The sequence below is a fragment of the Ostrea edulis genome, chromosome 9, assembly GCF_947568905.1.
Source record: "Ostrea edulis chromosome 9, xbOstEdul1.1, whole genome shotgun sequence".
Lineage (NCBI taxonomy): Eukaryota > Metazoa > Mollusca > Bivalvia > Ostreida > Ostreidae > Ostrea > Ostrea edulis.
The window spans coordinates 43,631,366-43,648,421 of NC_079172.1; the positions used below are offsets into that span (position 1 = coordinate 43,631,366).

General features: G+C 38.0%; 1 protein-coding gene and 3 pseudogenes across 1 annotated transcript; 1 reads left to right on the forward strand and 3 right to left on the reverse strand.

Moving 5' to 3' along the window:
• Positions 1-5,190: 5,190 nt before the first annotated feature.
• Positions 5,191-6,398, reverse strand: LOC125659303 (uncharacterized). Its single transcript, XM_048890927.2, has 2 exons — positions 6,115-6,398; positions 5,191-5,998 (listed from the first exon to the last, which is right to left on the reverse strand). Exon 2 carries the CDS (start codon positions 5,948-5,950, stop codon positions 5,462-5,464), a length of 489 nt encoding a protein of 162 aa, XP_048746884.2. The 5' UTR covers positions 5,951-5,998; positions 6,115-6,398; the 3' UTR covers positions 5,191-5,461.
• Positions 6,399-10,578: 4,180 nt separating this feature from the next.
• On the forward strand, positions 10,579-11,323 carry LOC130050540 (uncharacterized; annotated as a pseudogene).
• A 1,923-nt stretch (positions 11,324-13,246) lies between these two features.
• On the reverse strand, positions 13,247-15,108 carry LOC130050541 (uncharacterized; annotated as a pseudogene).
• Positions 15,109-15,642: 534 nt separating this feature from the next.
• LOC125660129 (uncharacterized) lies at positions 15,643-16,706 on the reverse strand (annotated as a pseudogene).
• Positions 16,707-17,056: the final 350 nt, after the last annotated feature.

Here is a 17,056-nt window from a genome sequence, read left to right on the forward strand (position 1 = left end):
ATATGGCCTTCAATTCGACATTTAGATATATGGACGACGTTTTGTTCATTAACAATAATAACTTTCATTCATATGTCGATTCGATATATCCCTGTGAGCTCGAAATAAAAGACACCACAGAGTCGTCCACTTCTGCTTCATACTTAGATATTTTATTGAAAGTAGACATTAACGGCAAACTGACAACTAAATTGTATGACAAACGGGATGATTTCAGCTTCTTCATCGTCAACTTCCCATATTTATGTAGCAATATTCCATTATCACCTGCATATGGTGTTTATCGCTCTCAACTGATTCGATACGCAAGAGCTTGTTCTGTGTATGATAAGTTTTTAAATCGAGGTAAGCTACTGACAAACAAGTTGATGGTACAGGGGATTCAACACAATCTCGATTAAAGTAAGCATTTCGCAAATTCTATGGTCGATATAACGATCTAGTTTGCCAGTACAGCCTATCATTAGGTAAAATGCTGTCTGACATATTTCATACCGATTGTTAGACCGTTCTTGGCACAGTGATTTTGACTACGGATAACTTTTAACGTTTACTTGATCAGGATATAGAGCTCACGATGGGTGTCCCCGGTCGACAGGGGATGCTTACTCCTCCTAGGCACATGATCTCACCTCTGGTATATCCAGGGGTCCGTGTTATCCCAACTATCTATTTTGTATTGCTTATAGGAGTTATGAGATTGATCACTGTTCGTTATCTTCACCTTTCACTTTTCGAGTCATTGCGTAAAGCAACTGCCCACTTTGTAATAAAATCGTGAATAATGGCATTTTGCGGATCAATTTCCAAGCACACAGCAACTGAGCTGGGTCCCACTGTGTTTCACATACGTACCATTTACTTTATAATAACATACAAAGGTCATTATTTTTACATCAATTCATTAACTGGACACTTTTTATAGTCGTGATAAATGGTAGTGTAAATGCAAGAAATGAATTCATGTACCATTAACCAAGTATATTAAAGAATATCCTCCGCCCAGGTTATGGGTTTGTGCAAAACTACTTTTCTTACTAAGAATTTTCAAACAAATCTGAAGGAAGCAACATCTCAATTACCCCCCCCCCCCCCCCGTCCACAAACGACGCTTAGTGCCTGAACGCATAATATCTGATACATGTAGTATGCTTATGTACTGAAAAGTTGCCAAAGTTAACGCAGAAAAGGATATTTAGTTGGTTATACTAATTATTAAATCCACGAAGGAATCGAGGACAAAATAATGATTCCGATATTCCGTATTGGTGTTAGTATAGACGCAAGATTTCGATAATGTTTTGGAATCCATGTAAGGGGAAAGTTGATATACGTTGGGGTCATACACATCAGAGATGACCGACATGGTGTTTGGTTTGATGGTTACATCAAAGCCGAGGTGTTCCCAGTATTTGGAATAATCCTATAGGGGATTCATCATTAAGTATGACTTAGGTATGACGTTAAGCATGTAAGTCCCGAATCCTGACTTTAGTCACTATTTCACCGAGTGGAACAGTGACAATTTGGGAGGCGGAATAGGTTCTGTGGGTGTGGTTTGGTTGACAATCGTACTGGAATTCTAGATTTGTTTAAGGGCATTCCCTCTGGAAATATATAGTATAATAGGGTGGGAACTGTACTTTGTAATGGCGCAACCTTTGTAAAAAGCAGTGGTTACCCTTGCAGCTGGAACAAGACATGGTTTTACTATCACATGTCTTGGAATCGTGTTGGCCTCCACATCTGGGACACAATGAAAATTTATTGCACACTCCTGTGTGATAACCATGACATGTGGTGAAGATGAGTTTGGGTTGTTGGTTTTTTTTATGCCTTGCTGCTTGAAGTATCATGACACTTTACCCTCACAGAATGCTTAACTTTGTTTTTGTTGCCAGAATTTAATAGTCTGACAATGTTAACGATTTTGATCTCTGGGTAGGCCTGGTTAAGCTCCTTAAGAACCTTGAATTGTCAAAGCATTCTTATACTAATATACATTGAACTTCAAAGAAACTATTAATCTAATTTGCTATCTGCATATCAATGGCGGTTGACAACGGCGGTTGTTCAACGAATATTTGTTATCCTAAAAAAAAAACTAAAGACAAAAATATTTTAGATAACGAGCTCGGAGATAAAACTATAAACACTGTATCAATATTTAATTAGCCAGGTTCTCAGATTACGGCCTGACACTGAATTGAAAGACTTTAATGAGTTACACTTTAATTGTCAACAATTGATCACAGTACCCATCCAATCCACACCGTACAGGATTATCGATTTTCTGCAGGCCCAAGTTGACTGGGGGTGCCGTCTGATCCGATCTACCCGAGACCCGTCTGCACAAAAGCGACCCGAAAATTACTGGTTGCACATGTACTGACTATAATAACAGTCTGACCGAATAAACAAACAGGTGAAATATTAAAACTCAGGACATATTTTTACATACAATTTATTGCCAAAAAATTTTGTCACTTGGATTTTGTTTACGCCAATTTTGAAAAAAAGAGCCATTGGCAATGATGACGATGAAGTATCATATGTAAGGATTGATAACGCTAGTAAACGTTAAAATATATGTATTTCAACCAAGCAACATATAACACGTACAAAGTATGCAAATCTACACAAATCGACTCTAGCTCGCTTCTCACACCTGTCTTGACTGCAGCACGTTTCTCTCCCCGGATACAGACGACGACAACACACTCTCCGAGCATGCGCACACTTCACCGATGCCTAGTGAATTCGTACCTATACACATTCGCAATGTCTACAACAACGAACTACATCTCAGTCACTGGCACCAGTTTTATATTGTACATCAAATCTAAAACGTGTGTGACCCTATAATCAGAAAGCTAGGTGACAGTTCTAATAATAATGCAGTGAATTTAACAAATCCCAATTAAAAAACAAATAATTTCATAACAAACTTTTATGATCGTCACTTTATAGTATTCAATCGTAACTACTCGGCCATTTCCGCGAACGAAAAATAAATGTTTTTTTTCAAAGGCCGAGCGTGTTCCGATTGTATAGTTACTGTACTATCCGAGGGGAGGTCACTCTAATGAGAGAAAATTCCATCATTTCTTTGTAAGAAATATGTCAGTCATTTTATTGTTTATTACATTACAGAATAGGAATGACTATGTCTTTACCCGATGTTTAAAATAGATATCTATAATGGTTTCTATAGATAAAATCAAATATTGTTATAGAAAAGAGATCGTCATATGATCATGCCAGGAATATGCAGCAGAACACAAAAATACCATTTTAAAAAAATGTATATTACGGAAAACTCCTCTAAAGTTCTCACAAAATGTTATTTACGAGGAATTTGCGGAAAGATTAGAGATCCCTTCATTAGTTCTGTGTATGTGATAAGCTGACTCCCAACGATAGAACCTGAAGGCCAAATAAAAATGTTTGCTTTACTAATTTACAAACTGCCAACAACCTGACGATAAAGGGTTGAAATAAATAAAATCTACTAATAAGAATGAAAGGTGATAATAACGAACAGTGATCAATCTCGTAATTCCATAAGCAATACAAAATAGAGAGTTGGGGAAACACGGACCCCTGGACACAACAGAGGTGGGATCAGGTGCCTAGGAGGAGTAAGCACCCCCTGTCGACTGGTCACACCTGCCATGAGCCCTATATCTTGATCAGGTAAACAGAGTTACCCGTAGTCAAAATCAGTTTGCTACGAACGGTCTAACAATCGGTATGAAACACGTTAAACAGCATTTGACCCATTGATAGGTGTGTCCAAAAAAAAATGGTCCGTGTTTGCCCAACTGTCTATTTTGTATTGCTTATAGAAGTTAAGAGATGGATCACTGTTCGTTATCTTCACCTTTCATTTAACCATCGAGCTTGTATCTCTGGTGGTGGACAGTCTGTTCCCGAGGATACTTGTCGCTCGATATATGTTCCTTCATGAATATACACAATAAAGAAACAATACTGGCTGAGACGTCGCCGAATTCTAGTCAACTCGGCCCCTGGAAAACTTGGCCCCTGGTGAATTCGGCACTTGGTTAATTCGGCACTTGTTTTATGAATAGAAGAATAATGTGTATACTGAACAGTATGAGTGCAATATTTCTAGATTTTTTAAACGTAGTTGTAGATGATCTGTCTTCAACATTTATTTAGGAAATATTGTAAGTTTTAATTTTTTCAAATGCTACGAAGGTTTTAAATAACACCGGCACTCGGCTAAATATTAGCACTTTGAATGACTGAAATTGCTGCTCATAATTGGCAATCACACATTGACAATATATAATGCAAATAACTTTCTCTTGGGCATTTAAATAGACTTTATAATATGCGAAAATACACCCCGTGCAAATGATTCGGAGGAAGATCTTGCGTTTCCTCGGAGTCCCCCCTTTCTCGTGGAAACGTTTATAAAGATATATCCCTGTGTTATTTGAATCTGACAAATCTTAGGTAATTATGAAATTCATTGTCATATTTCTAAAATTTAATCTTATTTCAGGGGTTTTATAGTATAGTTTTAGTACAAGATATTTAGACTGGCTGGTCTCTGTCGTCTGGTTACGAATTCTTTGTAAATTGGATTTGGCTACATTTGATAAATTATATAATGCCGTAGAAAATTGTCATATTTTGAAATATAACAAACAACTGGTGCAATAATAATATTATCCTTGTATCTAATTATGACAATACAATATTTAACCTTTTTCTCTTGTTATAATGCTATTGATGTCATGATTAAGTATTTTATGACGCATTATGCCTATATAATTTTTATCTTATATATATTTAATTAACTTAAATTTGTAAGCGGGGATTTAATTTTATACACTTCCCAACTCTCGGGACTTAGGAGGAGGAAAAACAGGTTATTCAAACACCAACATTTTCATTAATTTAAATTGCATCAAAAAGGATTTCGCCCAATAAAATATGTACATTAGTAACAGTTGTTCATCAGAGAGTTCAACTTCTGGGTAATATTGCATGTGCGCATTACATTTGTAATGTGCATTACATTCGTTCTTAATATGTCTAAATCATATCTTCTCCATACACTGTATTTATCAATACAGGTCAATGATACATTTTCAGATTCCAATGACACAACTCTTGAAGGATATAATTCATGAAATAAAACCATAACACCATAGTGAGTTTCTGCTTAATTTTATGTGCATCCATCATGTATTCCACAATTGATAATAGATATATACACCATATACAGTCCATATAAATAATAGTTTAACCCAACATGCAATAAATAACACATTGATACAACATGCAACATGTATTCCACATGAACATTCATTAATCACACATTTATAGCACATTAATCCCACATAAACCACAAAGATATTGTATAACGGGTATATTTTCTGCGGTTGTCCAATTTTTGTGGGAAGAAAGACGTCTGGTAGGCGCATCACTGTGCAGAAGGACCGTAGATGTTGGCACATCTCTGCAGTAGCTGGCTTGCCGTAATATCCCTGTTGCAGTACTGGTACCACAATTCAAAAACACGTCCCTCTACTTGACGGGTCCTCTTCCGTTGGTACCGCTGCATCTTGACTTCGGACACCATCTTCATCTGAAGGCAAATGTCCGTTGCTTCCAAATACAGCATGGATACTAGATGGATTTCAAATATGGGGCTACGAATCCATGTTCTGATGATATATTCCATAACTGGAGCCAATACTTCTGGAGCACGGCCATCCAGACGATGGAACGAGAGGCTGGTTGAACCGGCAGCGAGAGAGGTTGGTGGAACTGGAGGCGGAGAGGCTGTTGCAGCTGGCGGCGGAGAGGCTGTTGAAGCTGGCGGTGGAGAGGCTGGTAGTGTTGGTGACAGGAGAGGCTGGTGGTGTTGGTGGCAGGAGAGGCTGGTGGTGTTGGCTGACATCCATGACATGTCCACTCAAATGTTTCCCGGCTTTTTACTAACTTTCTATATCGGGGTCTAGTAATTTAGAATGAATCCTCATAATTTGATATGCAATCATTTTATTTATCTTTTTTATATTTATTATCATTTATTTTTTGTACAAATTCTTATGTATGACATGATTAGCATACCATTGTTACATGTTCGATGTTGCCACTTGTTACATCTATCACACTGAAGCGCTTCATGTCGTGTGCGAACGAGCTGATTGCACAGTATGCCTGTACGAAAAAAAAGTTCTTAATGTTCTTGTATGATTATCAACAATAACATATTGACTGTCTTTGTATTTGGAATGAAGGTGATCTCTTTGACTGAATTATTTTTTCTTCTTATTCTCTACCTACTGACCCTACCAAGGAATTATTTTATTCTAATATATATTATGCTACATGGAATATTGAAGATGAATTTTTGTTGGTATGTCCACTTTATAATAAATAATAATGTTTTTAAAAAAAAAAAAAATATTACTTCGAAAAAAAAAAGAGACTTTACACACACACACACACACACACACACACACACACACACATATATATATATATATATATATAGTAACAGTAGTAATAATGTTTAAATCTTATATGATAAAACAATTTTAATATAGAGAATTTGAAAAAAAGAATTGTCATAGTATAATAATAGTTTGGCCACAAAATTATGAAAAGGTTTATGTTCTTCAAAGCGTTAGAACTTGACAATGTGCTCTCAAGTATTCCTTGATGGAGCGAATTACAAAATCACTTGTTTCATCAACCTGTACATCTCTACAATACGTCTTACATTTTTAAATCCTAAATGCAATGAAAGAGGGAAAGTAGTTGTATATCTTTATCAATCTGTTATTATCTAAATAAAATTCAACAACTGTTTTCGATTTCATTGCTGCACTCTTTACACTTTTTAGTTACAGTGTTATCTCATTTGCTAATAAGGAGGTTATTACTCAATAAGTTTTGTATTAGTTTATAATTAAATTCTGCGAAGGATTTGTCTTCAGTGCATTTAACTTTAATTAAAAATATTGATTCCCATTTCTTTTTATCTGTTATTTGGAACTCTTTACTTAACTTTGTAAGCGAGGTTTTTTTTTAATTTATGTTTTATTAAAGTAAAAACTGTTAGTTCTATGTTGTAAAAATAAATTTTTATTTATGCTGGTATTCTTTAATTTAATTTAAGGAATTTTAGAAAAATAATATCCGAAATTATTTTTTTTCTGAAAATACGTCGTATCATCTGATACTCGCATAGCTATCCTCATTAAGATATCCTGAATTATATTTATGAAAAACCTTATACTTTTAAATATCTACAGAGTATATATTCAAATTAGGAGAATGTTTATAAATATGGATGTTCAAGAATACAACAGATGTGCAAAAATGCTGAGGTTATCCTCAATTTTGTCGTATTTCATATTCACTATATATATTCCATACCAGATACTTTTTCATAAATATGTACGTGTCCATTTATTTAAGATACATTGTATTTAAATGAGAGTTTCAAAATAGAACTGTATCTTACAGTACAGTATCAAACATACATGTACAATATATCAGTAAATATAGTTTATCCTCACATCGGATTGAAATTTAGCGTCCACGATTTATTTTCCCCTAAACTGCATTGCATATACGTTATGTATATCGTTATGTTTATTATTTCTTTGTAAAAAAAAAATTAACCTGAGCCCGGGAGTCAAACACAACAATGCTGACGCCTTGTCCAGGAGACCCTGTAAAGCTTGTAAACATCAGCAAGACAATGGTGCCGGGAATAACTCAGAAAATGAATCCAGCAAAGAAACTGACCAAAATGATACTGATCTTGGCCATGTTTGTGTTGTTACCAGAGGGCAGCATAAAACTTCAGAACCCCCTTAATTTCTAAACACAGCTGTATTGCAAGGTTGGGAGCCTGACCAAATCCGTTTACTCCAGCTGCAAGACCTGTACATTTTCCCCATCATGATGTTCCTAGAGGATGCCGCCAATAAACCTGTCTGGAATGATATTTCACACCTCTCAAGTTCTGCAAAAATACTATGGAGACAATGGGATAGATTACAAATACAAGGTGGTACTTTATATAGAACCTGGAAAGCTGATGACAAGGAAACCAGAATTCAGTTAGTTGTACCATTAACAAAGCAGTCTGAAGTTATTAAATATTACCACGACATCCCGTCTGCTGGTCATCTTGGCATTGAGAAAACCCTGGAAAAAATCAAAAATAAATTTTATTGGCCCAACCTTAAAGAATCTGTAGAAAAATACATAAGAACCTGCTCTAGATGTTCTGCCAGAAAGAACCCTGTTGACAAAAGAGTTGCACCCCTTAGACAGTATTTAGTTGGCGAGCCGATGGAAAGGATTGAAATTGACATCATGGGTCCACTTCCTCTATCCCTCAAAGGCAACAAGTATGTACTAGTTGTTTGCGACTGTTTCACCAAGTGGACAGAGGCCTATGCAATACCAAATCAGGAGGCAGACAGTTGTTAAAGTCTTAGTCAATGAATTCCTTTGTCGCTTTGGCACTTCCCTCCAGATTCATTCTGACCAAGGGCGCAACTTTGAATCTCGGCTTTTCCAGCAAATGTGTCAATTTTTTCACATAGACAAAACCAGAACCACAAGTAAAAGGCCCCAGAGTAATGAAAATATTGAACGTTTTAACCGTACATTAGATTATCTACCCCAAGTAATGATGGTGTACCGTTCCTCAGTTCACAGTAGTACACACTTCACACCAAATATGATAGTATTCGGTAGGAATATCACCATGCCCCTTTAAGCTGTAACATGTTGCCCAACCAAAGAAACGGAGTCTGACACCCATGATTACATATCTGATCTTCAAGCAAAACTTCACTCTGTCCATGAACTTGCAAGACAGAACCTGAAAACAAGTGCAGAACATCAGAAACGTTATTATGACATCAAAGCAAGTAAAAAGTCCCTTGACATTGGCCAGCTGGTGTGGTTATATGAACCTTTACGGGAAAAGGGAGTGTGTAAGAAGTTGTCTTGTCCTTGGAGCGGTCCCTGCATTGTCCTTGAGAAAATTGATGATACAACATATCGAGTCAAAAGAAGCCCTAGAAAAGAAGCAAAATTATATCACATAGATCGCTTATCAGTATACAGGGGGAGGGATGTGCCAGTATGGATAAGGAGGTTGCAGAGAGAAACTGAGATCTCTTCTGTGCAGTAATAGCGTAATGTTTCTGGAAGGAATGTTTAGTATCCATTGTACCTGTGGGAGAAATTGTGTTTCTCCGCTACCGGGGCTTTGTGTAATTCCTGTTGAGTCATTACGGGGTAGATTTGAGAGGAGATCTTTTCTCCAAGTTGTGTTTTTATTACCATGAGGTGAGGAGGATGCTAGTGTCTATGGTGGCACTGTATGAAGGGTCGCGCCCTTGTGTGAGGATGCATAACTGGCCTGATCACCCAGGGTGTGCTCCTGTGGTTTATATTAGTGACCATGTAGGATCCTTGAAGAGGATGTTGGGTCTGTATTTAGAAACAACCACGCTCGCTAGGTGGCGCGTCATGTTCTATTTTTATTTCTACATGAAAAGTGGGACGAGGTTCCATTCTATTTTTTACGGGCTAGTATGGATAAATCTAGAGCCTACGAATGATGCGAAGTTGATCGTTCGGATCTAAAATAGCTATATTTAGCGTATCTCACGTGATTAAGCACATTCCAGAAAATCCCTTTGAGATTGAAGCGATTAAGCAGAGCGAGTATATGTAAACATTTACTTAACGGTGAAATACGCAACAAAGAGTGACATATTAATACATTTTATACATGAATAACTTATACTGAGGTCAAACATGGACGATAATTGCCCGTGTTCATATAGTATTTGATTGATTTAGATATCCAAGGAAAGGTAACTCCCATTATTAACGTACTGACAACGTACCGGTGGTATACAATAATACAATGTTTATACATTTCTGAATGATGAGTGAATCTTTATTTTCATCAAAATCTTTTCCATCACACTCACAGACCACGTCCCCATACCCATACCAGTGTCAATATGTGACTGATAGCAGTGCGGTATTTAATTTGATATAGTCTAGAGGAAGTTCGAAATATAGTAGTGACATTTTTTCCTCACCGAATTAGCTGGATTTTTAACGTTTAAAGAAAAGTGGGGTATGGACTGGGGGGTTAAAAATGCTATTTGCCAAATTTTCAACAATATTAATTACAAGGCAAGGCAAAAGAGGTCATAAGCTACAGATGATGCTATTTTCACTTGCAAGTTGCACTGCCACTAGTTACACTTAATTAGTGACTTACTTACAGATAAATAAAGTAACTTACAAATATTTTATTTATTTATTTATCTATCATTTCATTTTTTTTTAATATCATGGTTTGTACTTGAAGAGTCGTCGCAATAAAGGGACATTAATTATTAGTGTTACAAAAAAATCTGATCATGCATTTTTAAATTTCTGAATTTTGAAAAATAAAAATAAATAAATAATAAATAAACGACGTTCTCAGCTCGTAAAATAATACTGAGCCTGACAGATATTTTTTTACCCGTTTTCAGCATGTCCTCTGCAGTGTATGTCTGCTGGCTTTGCCCAGAAAAATTCAAAACCAACCGTGACAAGAAAAACCGCTTGATTTCAAGGCCACATGAGCGGATGAGGGTTATCTGTCCTTTCTGCCCCGTTCGTGGTGGTAAGAGAGAGAAGTCCCTGAGGAGGATGACTGACCTGAAAGTTCACGTTTTAGAAGCCCACAAAGAAGAACGTTAAGGGTGTGCCATCTGGTTTCTTCTCTGAGGCCAACGGCGTTTGGATGTCCCTCCATCCAGTGGACTATAGGAAGGTAATAAACCCAAATCCCTGGAGGAGTGAATCTGCCACTAGGGCAAGGATGGAAATGGTGACATGGACAAGAAACAACGGTTTGAGCCGTCGTAGACTGCAGGAGCTGGAACAAGGGTGGAAAGTTGCCAGGAGTTCTTCCCTCACACCTGAAGAACTGTTTACGCCGGATTATTCTGAGGAGATGGAAGAGGATCCCTCTCCAATGACCAAAAATCCTAAAGGGTATTCACCATCCAAGCCCGAACTGGACGAGAACTTCACCATCAAAATTGAAGGGGGATTACTCAGAGTTCACATATTATCAGAGGAAGATGAAGTTTTCAATGTGGTGATGACAACAGAGGCTAGCAGAAATTCCCAGATTCTGTCTTCAGTCACGAGGAAGTCACAGACCATCCGGAGGGACCCGTCTTTCAACTCCCATCACTGTTCACTCCTGTCAAGTCGCCTACTCTTTTGAAGGAGATGTCCAAGATGCTTGGGATCGATGAAAGATTGGTGGAATCTATCAGGAAGGGTACTTCCCCACCAGTCTATGTGCCATCCAGTTCTTCATATGCGGGCTCCCAGGAATCAGGAATCTTGATACAAGCTGCTGAATCCCAAACTACGTTGGATCCCTCCTCTGAAACAACTGAACCTCTTCTGGCAAATCCAGTGGCAATTGTGACAGACATTTCTCCATCTGGTGATGCCTGCCCGGATCCAGTCCAGCCAGCTGAAACAGAGATACCGACTCCTCCTGTCATTTCCCAGTCTTCCATCTCCTTGTCTGATTCACAAGCTTTAACTCATGGAGAGTCTGTTCCTTCAGCAGAAGGGTTCCCTGTCCCAGAGCTGTCAGATGCTGTTCTTCCTGACTTTGAGCACTCTGTTTTGTACCAGCTTGCTGACCCTGCAGCATTGAGCGAAGGCGTTCTTCCCTTAAATCCACCTACTACAGAAACCGCAACATCTAGTCAGCCCAATGACTCCAGTGACCCCCATTTGTCCCTTTCGCCACCTTCTGTAACATTATCTCTCTTGCCTCCATCTGCTTCATAAGAAGAAGAGTCTGACATTTCCGTAGTGGGCAACCTTGCAGAGGGCACGCAACTTACTGGAGTTTGGAGTCATGCCACTTTTACCACCAGCACGAAGAAATTGGCAGGAAATAGGTGCCTTTGAGATCTCCATGAATGGTGCTGTGATAAGTTGGTCACCAGCTGGCTGGGAGGCGTTCACCCCAGATAAGAAATTGCAGGCCTGGGAATTTGCAGCACTTCAACTTGAGACCAAGGGAATCCTCTCGGCTGTAAGTTTCTCCTTTTCCAGAGCGCAGCTCCTCTCTCGTTACAACATGTTATGTTTGCCTGGATCTGCGAAACCCTCTATGTGCTCTGGTGACGAAGTTGACCGGAAGTTGAGGTTTTACAACTACAAGAAGCTGAGTGTTATTGCTGTGAAGGGTGTAAGGAGTGCGGATGATGAGGATTTTCTGTGTTTGGTGGAGGCTGCATCATTGAAGAGGCCAAAGAGACTCGATAATGTGATTAATCAAAGTTCCTGTCAGACTTGCATAATGTGAAATCTTACTCTAAAATTCAGGAGAATTTTGTATTTTTAAGTGGGGGTGGTGTAACATAAATACGGATGTATATTTAATTGCTGTTATAAAATTTAGAAATTCATTTCAAAATTAAGGATTATCTCCCTCATGCATAGCTCTTATCCTTGGACGAATTTGGCTCCACTTTTTTGGCACGCTGTTTTTGGCTATATTTAGCTCTAAAACTTCATAGTTATTTCGGATTTCAAACATTTCGGTTGAGCATCACTGAAGAGACATTATTTGTCGAAATGTGCATCTGGTGCATCAAAATTGGTACCGTATAAGTTTTACAATATGAGACCTCGTGTGCTAATTTTCATGTTAAAGTATGTCCATTCTGAATAAGATTTATTATAATTATTGCACTTGATCCTAAATTATTTTATCAAGCTTAAGCAGCATGTATTATGTCTTGTTTTAACCCAGATTTTGTTCACATAACTTATAGTCATACCGTTCGTGTTTTGACAACATCCCCCATTTTGGATCATTTGTGTACAAATTTTATTCTTTACATTCCTTCGCAAATACAATATGGCAGCATATATCAGATGTAAAATACACAATTATGAAATAAAATATTATCTTTGTCCGATGAGCCTGGAAAAGACTGCACATCGGGAGACAATATTTTAATCAAAATTATGCCAAATGGATCCCAGGACTCAATCATGGGAACCATCCGTCAATACTAAAATGCGGCAATTTTTCATTCACTACATATATAATGTTTGAGCTTGTATGTACCATGTACAAAATGTCATCCAAATACTTATATATATAGATGTCATAGCTTCTATGTACACCAATTGATACCCACATGAATGTCATAATGTGCGTGTGCCAGATATACCAAAATAATTGACAAGATGTATATATATTTAAGATAGATAGATGACAATTTCTGAAAACTGACCATGACTCGTCAGTATATGTAAACATTCATTCAATGATAAGTTCGAGTAGATGTAGTGACAAATTGCACGATAGCATTTTTCTAAGAGTTGATGAGAATACTATTTCCTAGACCTGACTACTATACTCTATCCATTCTAAATAGCCGATTGTAAGATAACTGAATAGCAGAGTATTTAATGGAGGCACCATGAAGTTGGTTTAGAGCAAAAGTTGCAATTGCACTATTAATTTTTTTTGTTTTTGTTTTGTTTTTTTGTTGTTGCTTTTGCACCTTCAGAATTTGACAATGACTTTCTCCAATTACCGCGAGGTAAAATATGTGACTATACAATTAGTGTATCTGGCAGATCTTTACCTAATTGTGCTAATGTACGTTCCATGAATTTTTTAAGGGTATTTTGAGGATCGCCTATGTTATTACCTCCACAATGTAGAATCAAAATAGATGGAGGACTACATTCTTGCCACAATTGAAGCAAATTCTCCCAAACCATCCCCCTTTTACCATTCCATATATTAGCAAACTGCTTCAAACCCAGGTCTAAATGATTGGTGTTTCTGCATGTTGCTGTGCCCAGTGAACAAGAGGTACTGTGAGCAATGCTCACTAAGAATACCCCCCGCTTACCCCAATCTCCCAAAGGGTGTTGGTAATAGGTAAAACTTCAGTATTATGATCCAAAAGGTATCTAGGAATACAGCATCTCCATGCGATGAAAAAAGCCATTAAAGAATGTAAATGGAAACCATATTGCTACTTCGATGTCCAGTGCACGTGACCTTTGGACCCCAAAATCAATAGGGAACATCTTCATCCCATGGGTAGTCCGTATGTATGATATGGTGACTGTAGGTGGAAAGGATAACGCTTTAGAGCCCGGAAACCATATTGCTACTTCAATGTCCAGTGCGCTTGACCTTTGACCTTTTGACCCCAAAATCGATAGGGAACATCTTCATCCCATGGGTAGTCCGTATGTATGATATGGTGACTGTAGGTGGAAAGGATAACGCTTTAGAGCCCGGAAACCATATTGCTACTTCAATGTCCAGTGCGCTTGACCTTTGGCCTTTTGACCCCAAAATCGATAGGGAACATCTTCATCCCATGGGTAGTCCATATGTATGATATGGTGACTGTAGGTGGAAAGGATAACACTTTAGAGCCCGGAAACCATATTGCTACTTCGATGTCCAGTGCGTTTGACCTTTGGACCCCAAAATCGATAGGGAACATCTTCATCCCATGGGTAGTCCATATATATGATATGGTGACGGTAGGTGGAAAGGATAACGCTTTAGAGCCCGGAAACCATATTGCTACAAACCATATTGCTACTTCGATGTCCAGTGCGCTTGACCTTTGACCTTTTGACCCAAAATCGATAGGGAACATCTTCATGCGTTAGAGCCCGGAAACCATTGCGTCTACAGACGGACAACCCGATTCCAGTACCCCCCCCCCCCACACACACACACACAACTTGTTGCGGGGAGTATAATAATTGATGAACCAATGATCCACACAGGGTCTGAAAATGTTTAAGTGAAATTGAATTGTAATGTCCAATATAGGATTTAAAGGCAGAGGAATTCCATCGACCCTTTTGTTTAATCTGTAGTTCTGAAACACCCTTGAGGTACAGATAAGTTGCCCCACAAATACGAAAAGAGTGAGATTTGTAGGAATTGTTAGGTATAACTAGAAATTTCAGTGATTTATTGAAAGTAGACATTAACGGCAAACTGACAACTCAACTGTATGACAAACGGGATGATTTCAGTTTCTCCTTCGTCAACTTCCCATATTTATGTAGCAATATTCCATTATCACCTGCATATGATGTTTATATATCTCAACTGATTCGATATGCAAGAGCTTGTTCTGCGTATAGTCAGTTTTTAAATCGAGGTAAGCTACTGACAAACAAGTTGATGGTACAGGGGTTTCAACAGTCTCGATTGAAGTCAGCATTTCGCAAATTCTATGGTCGTTATAACGATCTAGTTCGTCAATACAACCTCGCATTGGGTCAAATGCTGTCTGACGTGTTTCATGCCGATTGTTAAGCCGTTCTTGGCACATTGATTTTGACTGCGGTTAACTGATCAGAATATAGGGATCACGGCTGGTGTGACCGGTCAACAGGGGATGCTTACTCCTCCTAGGCACCTGATCCCACCTCTGGTGTGTCCAGTGGTCCGTGTTTGCCCAACTATCTATTTTTATTGCTTATAGGAGTTATGAGATTGATCACTGTTCGTTATCTTCAACTTGTATGTAGCATACATGAAAATTGATATTGAGTTAAGGGCTTAGCATTGTAATGTGCAAACAACTGTTTCCCTTGAATGCTTCGACGGAGATCAGCAAATTGTTGTAACATTTCAAACACGCCAAAGAATCTAGATTTTTCATTATTCTAACGGAATGACTCTTCCTAAACTGGGCAGTTTTGGAATGCTGAATTGAAACACACATTTGGTCTTCAAATATTTGAATATAATTTCTCTCCAATGACACTACTTCAGTCACCCTCAGTAAAGCGAAGAATGCAAGAAGGAATGCTGAATGAAATAATTGGGATTCATACGAAGAGTAAGTCAACACAGGAATGATTTTGATTATTTGTGTAAGCAAAGATAATGTAATGAGTTGCCTATTATCAACAACTTCCCGAGTTCTCTTAAAACCAACCATCAACTTTCGAACCCGTGGGGATCCAGGTTAGAATAGGTCCCCAGTACCCCTTGCTTGTCGTAAGAGGCGACTAAGTGGGGCGGACCTTCGGATGAGATCGCAAAAACCGAGACCCCGTGTCACAGCAGGTGTGGCACGATAAAGATCCCTCCCTGCTCAAAGGCTGTAAGCATTGGTCTAAATTTTGCAGCCCATCACCGGCAGTGGTGACGTCTCCATATGAGTGAAATATTCTCGAGAGGGACGTTAAACAATATAAAATCAATCAATCGAACAAAAAAGCATTCAGTTGGATTTTCCCAACCATGTAAGTTGATCACGAAACTTAAACCACTCAAATAACACTTTGCTGTTGAATGCGCCAGACCTGATTCCTTCATAAAGGTTATAAAATTTACATGGATTAAAGGGGGTGGCCACAAATCATCAAGAGAAGCATACATCCTAAAATTCATGAATCAATGCCTGAATACCTTGTTTATAAGCTTTACTTGAATTTTCAGATATGCACGTTTCTAATAACTGATTTATAGTAGCTGAATGATTTCCCGAAATTGAGTAGGAATTGGGGAAGGAAACTTCTCTGCTGATAGGACCAGGTGTATGCAAGACTAAAACTCGAAGCAAAACCATAACGTTTTTACTTTTTGACGATTTTTGTTGATGACGTGAACTAATGCTAGGTTGCCAATATGCAGCAGTAATTCTTTGATTTGAGTTGTTCTTCCCAAATATGGATCCCTAATACTATCGGAACTAATTCCAAAAATGCTAGTCTTTGATCATGTAATCAGACCAATGTGAAGGCCAGGCCAATGGACACCATTCATTTCCGAAAAAAAAATTCCTGAACTATCTGTATAAAATTCAAGTGTGTCATCATTCTGCCAAAAAAGATGGAAAAGTTGTCAACCCATTGGAATTTGACAAAAAATATATCCACATTTCTAAATCCTTTCTAATCTCATTTGAAATCCTAATGA